This window comes from Medicago sativa, chromosome 2 (assembly GCF_051527215.1).
Source record: "Medicago sativa cultivar Bolivia chromosome 2, Bolivia_mono, whole genome shotgun sequence".
NCBI lineage: Eukaryota > Viridiplantae > Streptophyta > Magnoliopsida > Fabales > Fabaceae > Medicago > Medicago sativa.
In genome coordinates this window covers 82,246,703-82,258,861 of record NC_140750.1, presented here as the reverse complement: position 1 = coordinate 82,258,861, position 12,159 = coordinate 82,246,703, and the positions used below count along the sequence as shown (strand labels likewise).

Below are 12,159 nucleotides of genomic sequence, written 5' to 3'. Positions count from 1 at the left end.
ATCACACAATTAGAAGCTCTGGGAGTTAGATTCATGTTGTAACTATGTATTATGATTAATCTATTTCTTTCCTTCTCTACCATAGCATCTTTAACTATGTATTGTGATTAATCTTTTATATTCATTCTGGAACTTCAATTTCGAAATTGCCTAGAAATTGTGTGGAAAATGAGTTCGAAATTTCGACCAAACATTAGTAATAAAATCAAGGATCAGCTTGTGTTGAAAGAGCAGATACAAAGTTGAACCATTGAACAATCAACCATTTAAAATTAAGCTCAAGTGTTTCTAGTATATGAATATTGTGAAAGTGAAATGTTCATAAAAATAAATAATTGGTATATGTAAACCAACTACATCTTTTCTGCTGAAAATGAAACAAATCTCATTTAAGCAGTTGTAAGAATCTGTTACTAAGAGTGGTAACATCATTTTACTGTAAAACTAATGACAAAAAAATAATAGAACTGTCATCATGAATTGACAGAACTGTATAGGTAGCTATGTCTGTGGCAAACAAATCAGCCACAAAAATTGCTTTCACACTCTGATCATCAATTCTCAAATTCAAGGTAATTTGAAGCATCATGTGCATCTCATACCGTAATCATCATGGCCGCGGCAGAACAGAAAAAATGTTTATCCTGCATTAAAGAATGATCCTCCTCACATTGCCATCTTTTGCTGCTCGAGTCACATGCAGCAGAGCCAATGAACAAATCACCTTCCTATGCCTTGTACTTGTTCCAACCTGATTCCTATGAAAAGCAACCATTAACCAATACAAAGTGTTACTAAGACTTACTCTCCATGCTATAGACATTGCCGACAACTCCTACAATGCTAACAGTCACAGCCAATACCAACATTAACCATGACAAAATCCGTTCTACGCGGCTCAAATCTCCCTGATGACTTAATCTTATTGCAACAAGAGGTGGAAATATGAAACCTAACGAAACAGCCGTTGTTGCACCTGTGAACTTAAAAGCTGTCCAGATGTTTGGAATCATGGTACATCCGATATATATGAGAACCAACAGAATTGCAGTCAGCCCTAGCGATCTCTTCCTACTTTCTGATAAAGGAGGTGATCCCTCAAATACCAAAGTATCCACTGTTTGGCGTAGTGAGAAATGAATAACAGGGAAAACAAGTATCAAATGGAGAATGTAGCCGACTCGAACGATATAGTTCAAGGCCGAACTAAACCGGATTCCAAGATCCTTATCAAAATTAGTCAAAACATCAGACTCAGTATCATCCCCGAATAATAGGTAACCGGACAGTGCCGTTGCAGCATAAACCATGATGCACAAAATTGTAGTGACCCTTCCTACTCGGTTCATCTTCTGCGGTGACCTACCTTCAAGCTCGTTGTATATCGGCTGCACATTAAAATGACAAACATATGCATTTGTCATGATTGGAATCACAACAAGCAAATCCAAGATAGCCTTTTTCGAGCTAAAATCAGGAACCATCCTAGGAGCATCAATCTTTCCTTCAACAAGCTTAATAAAAGCAACAGTGAAAGCGACAACAACAAACAAGATAGCAAGAGCCACCGATGCAGCTGAAGTCAAGCTCAACGAATCAATCTTATCAAGCGAACAAAGTGGCGCAAGAAAAACCACCATAACAACAAGAATCACAAGCTTCCTCTGATCCCAAACCCCATTCCCCATCAACTGATCAAAAACCCCTAAATGATGAACCGAACCGGACATAACATCCCCCATTATAATCAAATAAACAATTAAAACACCGGCATTGTTCAAAATAATGCAAATCTCAGATAAAATCCTAGCAGGCCTACCCATAGCATGTTGAACAACCTCACCATAAGATGACGCTTTACACATAACGGAAAACCTCACCAACAATTCGACACTAATTTCCGACAAAATCCCCATCAAAATAATCAAGACAATCCCTAAAACAACACCAAGAACTTTCGTGGTAGCAGGAAGAGCCATAATTCCTGCCCCAATAATAGTAGTAGTCAAATTAAACACAGCACCAGGTACACCAGACCCGTGATTTGGAATAGGACCAACAACAAGAGGATAATTATCAATATCAATTTCAAAATCATCCTCCTCATCATCATCAACCTTAGATCCTAAAAACCCACCACCCTCATCAAAAGATAATCTTTGAAAAGATTTTGATGAATCATTCTGTGGCTGTAATTCTAAATATGATGAAGAACTAACAGGTATTGAAGTGTAATTAGAATCATTCTTATGAGACATTATTGTTATGTTTTGTTTGGTAGATCCAAAACAAAGAAAAATGTGTAGATCTTGAAGGAAGGAAGGAAGGAAGGAAAAGAGAGAAAAACTTACAGATTGAAGAGTAAACCTAGATTTCTGGGTCAATTGGATTTGGATGAGTATAATCAATCAATCTCGCTGAAAATCACAAAACATTCATAACATGGAGAAACGTACGGTACGGCAATTTTTCGGGGAGAGAAAGGTTGTTTTGTTTATGTTTTATGTTTATGTTCCTTGGAGTTTCGTTAATCCTATGTCTCCTACTCTTTTTATTTTACTTTTACTCACCACTTGCCACTTATCAATTTGTTTTCTCTTTTATTTATTTTTTTCCTTAAAATATATTTTTTATTTTATCATTAACAATATAATACATTAAGAGGCTATTGTAATTAATCGTTACACATTTAATCATAAAAATGATTATTTACCCTTTAATTTTCAACTCCAAAAGTTTGATAAAGTGGTAAAAAAAAAACAAGTTTTAAATTCGAGAGGTTTCAAGTTTGATCTCCGCTATTTCCTCTAGATCTTGATAAATGTAAGTACGTTTGTATTGGTTCTTTGAGCATGTGTCGTGCTTGAATCATGACGTTATCCCCTCATCCTAGTGTGGCGATTTAGTTTAGGTAAAATTATGATGAAAAATATTTAAAACTGGTATTAGATATAAGGTAACCAAAACGAGTACTTGATAAAAGATGAAAAACATTTAGGCTTTTTCTCATTGGTAATTTTATTTAATTTTTCTATAATATTAAATTTCCACACTTATTTTGAGAGGAAATTTCCATACTTTCCATACTTAAGAAATACATAATAGACAAAAAATTAAATTTACTAGTTGACCAAAAAATATTAATATTATTTATTTATTATATAAATATAAGATGACGTGTTGAGATATTGTTGGTAAAAAAGACGTGTATTGCTGGCAGAATAAGAGTTTGTGTATGGTGAATTATATTGATGTTTTGTTGGAGAAACCCAACATAAGCTGAACGTGAGGCAGTTTAGTTATAGAAAAATCCAAGTTCAGGGGAGCTTATGCTTAACCTTCAAACAACAAAGTTGGAGTCCCATCCATTACGGATCTTTCTTTAACTCAACCCTTGGGATGTAAGGCAACAAACAAAAAGATAGTCAATAGATCAATCGAATCTTCACTCACAACTATTTCTAATGCAAGTGGTTGATGCGTAAAATATGTTTTAGAGTTTCGAGTTTGATTATTAATGATAAAATGATATCAAGATTGTTATTTAATACGAGGATGTATCTTTGTTAAACCAATGAACGTTGAGGTGGTATAAGTTGGATGGATGTAACTTTCATGTTTAGTAGAATAAAGAATGGGTGATGGTATAAAAATATATCTAAGTAACAGTCACGTCAATCGTGGAATTTCGTTTGGGATAATAACATCATTTTTCAAAAAATATTCACTCAAAAATTATGGTTAAAACTATGGATGTACCAGATAAATCAATGACTCCATAAAAATGAAAATTGAACCTAAATCAATTAAGTTATTTTGGTTTTTTTAATGTTATGATTGAAATCAATCAAACACGACCTCTATTGGGTTAAATTTTGGTTATTGTATTTTATTTTTTTATAATAAAAGTTTAGATGAGTTAGACTCTCAGAGTTCATCGAGATCCGTACATACCTCAAGAGTAACCCAACGAGTGTTAACAAAGATATTTAGATCTTCTTCAATAGTGCAACTCATCCTTTACTACTTGAGTGGACTCCACAATATCACATCATTTTGAAGCAACTCATCCATTTTATTACTTCAATGGTCCCATGAATTATTTCACACGTTAATTTTTTCATTCACATTTTTTTATTTAAATTTCAAATATTTTTTTTTTAAGAAGCTAAGTTAGCCCACCCAAATTGACACCAAAGGGAATCGAACTGAGACCTCGAGGAGGAGCACAGTCTCAGGTCCCAAGTCAATACCACCAGGCCAACCCAAGTGGGTTTAAAATTTCAAATATTAATAAATGGTTCCCTGAATTCTTTCACAATATTAATTTTTGTCATTCACATTTACTTTTATTTAAATTTTAAATATTAATAAAATATCATTAATTAATATGCAAAACAATACTCAGGAAAGTAAATACGTACAAAAAATAAATAAAAATAAAATTCCAAATTTGAGTGTTTATACTTTTTATAATTTTTTTTTTGTGAAGAAACTAAAATGAAATAAATTAATCATAATCCTAGTCGCTCAAGCATAAAAGTGAAATGATAGTGAATAAAAATATTAATTACATATGAATACCAAGAATAAAAGTGAAGTGATACAGCCAAAAAGCAGGCGAACACTCATTACATTCTTATTTTATATTGCGTCGAAAAAATACTATTGTTTTTTGTGATTATTTGTGGTGAGTTTTCGGATAGATAATTATTTTTTTGGATATTATATGTCAAAAAATCATTTTATATTTATGTCAAAGACTAAATTCAGTCAAACAAAACTGTGAAGAACCGTGAATCTTTACTCAATTTTTATTTAATTAGATTAATTAAAATAATTTTTATTTAATGAGATTACTTAAAATAAAATATGGTAAAATAAAGTACTACATAGAGATGACATGATACCCAATTCAACTATCATCCGATCCATCCATGTGACATCAGATTAATTTTCACTCAATTCCATGACCAAGCATTTGAATTTTTTTTTTTTTTTTGACAAGAAGCATTTGAAAATTTAAAAAATAGACGGATTGAATTTTGACTAGCCAATATTAGGATGACGCGTGGCCATCAAAAGGCTGCTAGAAATACGACCTTTTCTATGGCTTTTGGCATTGGGTCTTTTCTCTTTAAAGATAAAGATGTTGTATTTATTTGCACTTTGTAGTGGTTACGATCTTGAAATCCAAATGACATTTTAAAAAAATTTATGAAAATTATTTTAAAAATTTTAGAAAAAAATTGCTTTTTTTTCAAATACTATAAATATTTGCATACTATTAAAACAAGTACATGAGTTTTTTTTTTTTTGACAAGAAGTACATGAGTTAACATGAGACAAAAATATACGATGATTAAAAAATACAATATATTTGCAATTAATATTGTATGAAAGAAAAGAAATGATACTAAAATATAATGATTTGGTCAGTAAAAATTGACTCAATAATTTGGTAAATATATTTACAATTAATATTTCATAAAAAAAAATTTTTGACATATAATATCCATATTAAACCCCAATATTTATACCAAAGACAAATTCGTATTACTTTTTGTCGGCAACTAAATTGGATGAAAGGAAAATTATGAAGACGGTCTTCACTCAAAAAGTATTTATGGTTTTTTTTAAAGAACAAAAGTTATTATTGTTTATGAAAAATTGAATTGTTCTTTTTAAAGTCTCCTTCATCTCCACCGTAAAAGGAAATCTTCATGACATCTTTCTCTCATTGCGACATTTTCTTCAACCTTGTAACAATTTATGAGTTTGCTTTTGTAACAAGTGAAAAAAGTGAGATTTTTTTTAAAACAAACGAAGCTTAATTCCTCAACCCTTAGCCCTCTTTTTTATCTAAATATATGAGTCATACTCAACATTTTATCATGAAATAAGAAAGAAAAGAATTTTCCTTCAAAAGAAAGAAAAGAATTTGTCTTTATCCACTTTCACGGTTATAAAACAATTATAAAATACCATATCCCATTTATATTTATTTATACTCATTTTCTCTTTTTAACACTTTTTTCTTTCCTTTCCTTTCCTTTTAAAAGCCACTCACAAATTAAGAACTCAAAATGCAAGGAAGTGTAGATATGCACCTCAAGAAGCAAGAGTTGAGGAAGTAAACTCCAATTCATAGATAGAGGTACTCCTAGCTACGACACAACATAGAGGCAGTGCTCTTTTCATACCCAAACTCAACGTTACCTACTTGTTTGAGGAAAAAAATTATGGGTCCCTCAACCCATATTCCACGACCCTCTTTAACTCCTACCACCTTGTCTAAGTCATTCCTCATTGTTGCTTAATGGACCATGTCATCATATTTTTTTATCATACTGGAAAAGAAAAAGGAATATCTCAAGATGCTTGCTTCTTTTTTGTTTTTACAAAATGCATTGCTTACTATGAAAGACATTTTCTACTAAAATTATAAAAAGTTAAATGATAAAAACAAGGTAAATTTTAGGCTGTATTTGGAAAATTGTGTGTATGTTATCTCCAATCAATTAAAATAAGCTACATGTATTCCAAAAACTTTTTTTTTAGAACTCTATGATTTACAAAGTTGTTGGAGTACATGTGCTTGATTTTAATCGGTTGTGATTAATTTACACATAATTTTTCAAAGGTAATTTAGGTTTACCTAAAAACAATATAACATTGAAAAGTATATGATGGTTAGTACATATGTACAATGAAGAATTCCACAAATAGCAACGAAGTTGTTTAATTGTATAGTTGATTTGTCATTTGTGTATGTTTTCTATCAAAATGTTAATCAAATGTACTTTATAAAATACAGACACATTTAAGATTAGACGTATTCTCAAATTCAACACGCATCGATATCTCAGATTCATACAATAGTGGTACGATTCGTGTACAACAATTCAAACAAACGTATCCATAAAACCTTTATCCTTTGCTTTTAAACATCCTATTATTTGTGAAATAACAAATATGTTACTCAAACTATGAGTTAGTGTTGACCTTTGTGGACTCTGCATCTTACCACTTTCCACATGTTTCTTCAAAAATTATAAGAATCTCTAAGCTTTCCTTTGCCATTTTCATTACCTTACATTTCTTTCCATTCACAGTACCATGGATGTGTCCCATTTCTATGTAGTACCCAACTGTCTGACATCTTTAATATATGATGATACATCGAAAATAGTTCGGTAACAATAAATGTATAACACAAGGGCAATTATTTTGTTGCTTTCTTTGGTAGGAAGAAAATAAGCAACACATATATGGAGTAATGTGGTGGGGGAAGGCACTTCAATGAGGTCCTCCCTTCTGTCATAGTATTATTTTAGGCATTCTTGATGTGGACTATTTTAGGGGGCCCACATTATAGATTTTTGTGACACTCAACATCAACATTCACTTTTTAGTGTTACTAAAAATAGTCAAATACAGTCCTTTAAGTTTGACCTTATTTTAAATTGGTCTTTCTTCTTCCTTCACAAATTTGTTCATTAATATGTTACTTATGTTTGTTATCTTAGCCTTTAAGTTATAGTCATTTTGTAATGTTGTCTTTAAGTTATATTTCTTGACTATGTGAACCATAACCGAAGATGAATGATATTCATGACTTTTTTTAGGAGTGATTATATTCAGATGACAACAACTCCTGGAATTGGTTTGGGTTCCCAATCTCTATCCAATGAACAGATCTAAGGGTTCACATGACGTAACTTTGATTCAATCATCCCGTAGGACGCTGATTAGCCTTCATGAATTTCAAACGTTGCTTCTGAATGAAAATATTTTTGTGAATAATTAAGTATTATTGTTATATTTGGATTTGAGAAATTAAATTTAAGTGTGTGATGAGAGAAAGATTGAAGGGAAGAATTTGATATAGTTGTAGTAATTTTCCTAAGAGTTGTGCTATTTGAAAAACTATTTTTTAACGACTTTTGGTACAACCATAAATTTACAAAGAAAATGAGGTATTGACACAAAAATCAAAGCAATAGAGAAAGAAAGTAAAAGCATAATGTGATTATGATAGAGAAAGTTGTCATAATAGTTGTCAAAAAATAATTATACAAATATCATTTCTCTTTTCCTAAATATTAACATACTTTTTTTTGTTGAATAAAGAAGGTTGATGAAAGGAGAAAAAACGACAAAAAAACTACGTGAACGAACATGTGGAGGCATATCAACCCTAGCTAAATCATAAAAATAAGTTGATTAAGCTCTCTAAGAATGCTTCAAATTTGATAGCTTATAGTTTGATGAACTAATGTTGTAGTTTGCTAACCAACAATCACATCTATTACCTTCTCTCCATGTATGAATGAACCAACCTGAGAGTTCCATAGGGCCATAATCTGAATATGCCTCACCAGTTTAGTGAATGAGCATCATGTGGCAATGGATTCTTGGAGTTGACCAATCCAATAAGGATTCTAGATTGGAGCAATCTAGGCAAAAAAGAACAAGCAAAACCTCTTAACTAATTAAGGTTGACTAAAAAAAATCAATACAACAACCCTTCAATGTAATTATATTTTACTTCCTCCTTCAAATTAACGCCTTTTTTTATTGAATGAAATTAACGTAGGTCTCATACAATATGATGAAACCAACATGAATTAAACCTAAAACGCAATCACATCTTTTTATTAAATGAAATCAATAAGTCCCATATATGTGAGTGTTGAAAATAAAATATTTATGTTACTCCTTCCAAACACAAAAACAAGTATTGTGAGTGAATTTTATTGTCACAAACTACCACGTTAATTAATCTAGCTCAAAAAATATAAAAATGAGCTTCAAAGATTTAGCTAGAGACCTAAAACCATCTCCAATGGGAGGTCTTCAACATTTAAGATCCGGTGCCTATTAGATACCTTCATTGGAGAGAAACTTTTTTGGAGTCTTATAAGACATGAGGTCTCACTTAAGACTTACAAATTTAAGCAGGATTCACACTCTTTTAATATTAAAAAAATTGAAATGTAATGATATAAACTTATTGATAGTTGATTAGTGAATCTCATTTAAGAAATTTGTTTGAAATGCTGGGTTGGAGGAATTTAGTACTTATTAGATACTATTATTAAAAAATTATAAATAAATGATGTTGTACACATGATTCTCATTTAAGTATTAAAAAATGGATGTCTTCATTATAGATACTCTAAAACCGAACCACAAATCTCTATAAATGCAGGATTGCATATGCCTTAAACTTCAAATGAAAACCACAAAAGAACTACCAAAAACTTATGATTTGTGAAATGTCGCTCAACCACTAGTTGCTAATAATGGCCGATTTAGTGACAGATTTAACATTTTTCATCTCTAAATTAATTAGTAGTACATGACAATTTCGTTCATCACGAGACTAATCTTTTAGAAGCAGCCAAGAGGAGGAACAGACAAAGCTGCATGACTTAAATTCATGTTTACTGCCAATTAGGGCTGGAAATGAGTCGAGTCGAACCGAACCTGTCTGAGCTCGACTCGACTCGATAAGAATTTGCTCGGCTCGAAACTCGACTCGAGTTCGACACGAACTCTTTTTTCAGCTCGAGTTCGACTCGTTTAAAGTTCACGAACAGTTCGGTTCGGCTCGTTAGGTTCAACTCGTTGCTTGAGTAATATAATTCAAAAGTTTTTTTTGTTTGTCAAAAATTTATATTTTGACCTTTTAATTTATTTAAAAAAGTATACAAAGATTGAACTAAAAAAAAACTATAGACCATGTTTGTCTTAAGACTACTACTAAGGAAAAAGTAGTAGTACTTTAAAATCAAAACAACTGTAGCGCAAGCTATTTTGATGAACAAATGCACTTCTCTTTTATAACTACTCTTCCACTATGCTGTTATTAAACTCCCCGATGTGGGACAAAGTTTAGCACATATGTCAGTTAAAATCTTACACAAATGTGTTATTTGCTTCTTGTTGTTTCTTTCACTCTTTTTTTTGGGTGATATTCTCTCTCTTTTATTAAATTGTTAATTAAATTAGAAATAACTCCTCCTCCTCTCTTTGATAAAAAAAAAAAGAAAGTAATAATTCCTCTCAAAACAAGTACATAAATATCATAGGAAGTTTGTAATAAATTACATGTGTTGTATTTTAATAGGTTATCATGATCACTTTCATTATCTTTATTGAAGGGATGATTTTGAGTCAATTTTTTTACCCAAAATCACCCCTTCATCTTGATTTCTTCAATCGAAATAAGTAATTTTTACATAGATATAAGTTTTTTTTTCTTCATGATTTCATCGTCTAAATGTAGTACTGTGTTGTTCGTCATCTTGTGCGACATTATTTGATTTCCCGTCTTCTTGCAATGTTCATTTGATTCATATTAAAAGATCAGTTATTCAATCAATAGTTTGCACATTAACATTGCAGATCCGGTGACATGAGTATTTCGGTCACTTTAATTTTATCATATTATATGTAATCATTTTTCCTTGTATGTTATTTATTTTATTTTTTTAAAACTCAGTATCCGATCCAAGAACTGTTGTATGTTATTAACTTAGATATTGTGAGTTTGTTCGCATATTGATCTTTTACGTTATTAACGATTGTTTATGGAATCCTTAATATATGCCCTAAAGGTACAAGTTAGCATTGAATTAATTTTACGTGCTATAAAAATATAAGCAACTCATTCCGTATCATGATTAAATCGTATCATGAGAAATCAAACAATTTACCTCATTCAACTAAAAAAGAATAATCTAAATTTGATTCATAATCAAATTCGTTTTACATTTTAATCGAATTTCAAATTAGGAGAGACATTCAATTAAAAATAGGGTTAAATATGTGTTTGGTCTCTATAAAATTGAGAACTTTTAAGTTTAGTCCTTACTTAATTTTAATAATTTTTTTAGTCCCTATAAATTTTTTTTATAGATAATAATAAAAGCTTAGTATTTTGGCAAGTTTGCCATTTGTCATCTTCTAAGAGAATCCTTCCTTTATACTTTTTTCTAAACTATTCTTAATAAGGAAACTTTTGTATTTCTTTATTTTTTATTTTTTCAAAATAATTTTATTGAGCAAATAGTCACTTTAGTCCCTGGCTCTGCACCTCGCTGTCACATAGGTCCCTGACTCAGGATTAAATACAAACAAGTCCCTGACTCTACACTTCCGTTATCACTTTAGTCCCTGCCGTTAAAAAAATCTGTTAAGTGATGATGTGGCACGCTGACAAGGAATATGACGTGTCACAGGGACTAAAGTGAAAGTAAAAAAATGGTCACTTTGGTCCCTGATATGGTGCAATCTTTTAACTACTCTATGGTTGACATTAATGACTTAATAGTTATATTATGGAAACATTAATTTGTTATTAAACTATGGAATCATTTTTATAAGTGTTATAATAATTTGATATTTAGCACAAATACCTTAGTGTTGAGTAAGTAGCATGTTAAACTAACAATTTGCCAAGGATCTTAGTGAAATTTCGTGTTTAATGTCAGGGACCTAACTGATAGTAAGTACACACACTCAGGGACCTAACAATAAATTGAGGATATTGATTTTCGATTCAGGGACCTACAGTAAGTATACACAGTCAGGGATCTAACAGTAAATTGAGGATATTGATTTTCGATTCAGGGACCAAAGTGACAATTTTTTACTTTCACTTTAATCCCTGTGACACGTCAAACTCCTTGTCAGCGTGCCACATCATCACTTAACAGATTTTTTTTAACGACAGGGACTAAAGTGATAACGGAAGTGTAGAGTCAGGGACTTGCTTGTATTTAATCCTGAGTCAGAGACCTATATGACAGCGAGGTGCAAAGTCAGGGACTAAAGTGACTATTTGCTCTAATTTTATTCTTTTGAAAGTAGCACTCTGTGTTATTATTTTTAATTTCCAAAGAATAAAATTAAACAAAACCTTCAATTTTCCATAGAACACTGAACCGAGTATTTCTATTAGTTGTAATTACTAAAGTTGCCTTTCAAACTTATACTCAATTAACGTGTCCCTTCACATGCAATTTAATTTCAATGTTATTTTTCCAAGTGTTGCATTCTTCTTAAAGCCTATTTTTAATTTCCAAAGAATAAAATTAAACAAAACCTTCAATTTTCCATAGAACACTGAACCGAGTATTTCTATTAGTT

General features: G+C 31.1%; 1 protein-coding gene across 1 annotated transcript; it reads right to left on the bottom strand.

Annotated features, from left to right (window-relative positions):
* Nucleotides 1-242: 242 nt before the first annotated feature.
* On the bottom strand, nucleotides 243-2,525 carry LOC146951503 (Transmembrane amino acid transporter family protein). Its single transcript, XM_085747468.1, has one exon. It carries the CDS (start codon nucleotides 2,256-2,258, stop codon nucleotides 795-797), a length of 1,464 nt encoding a protein of 487 aa, XP_085603594.1. The 5' UTR covers nucleotides 2,259-2,525; the 3' UTR covers nucleotides 243-794.
* Nucleotides 2,526-12,159: the final 9,634 nt, after the last annotated feature.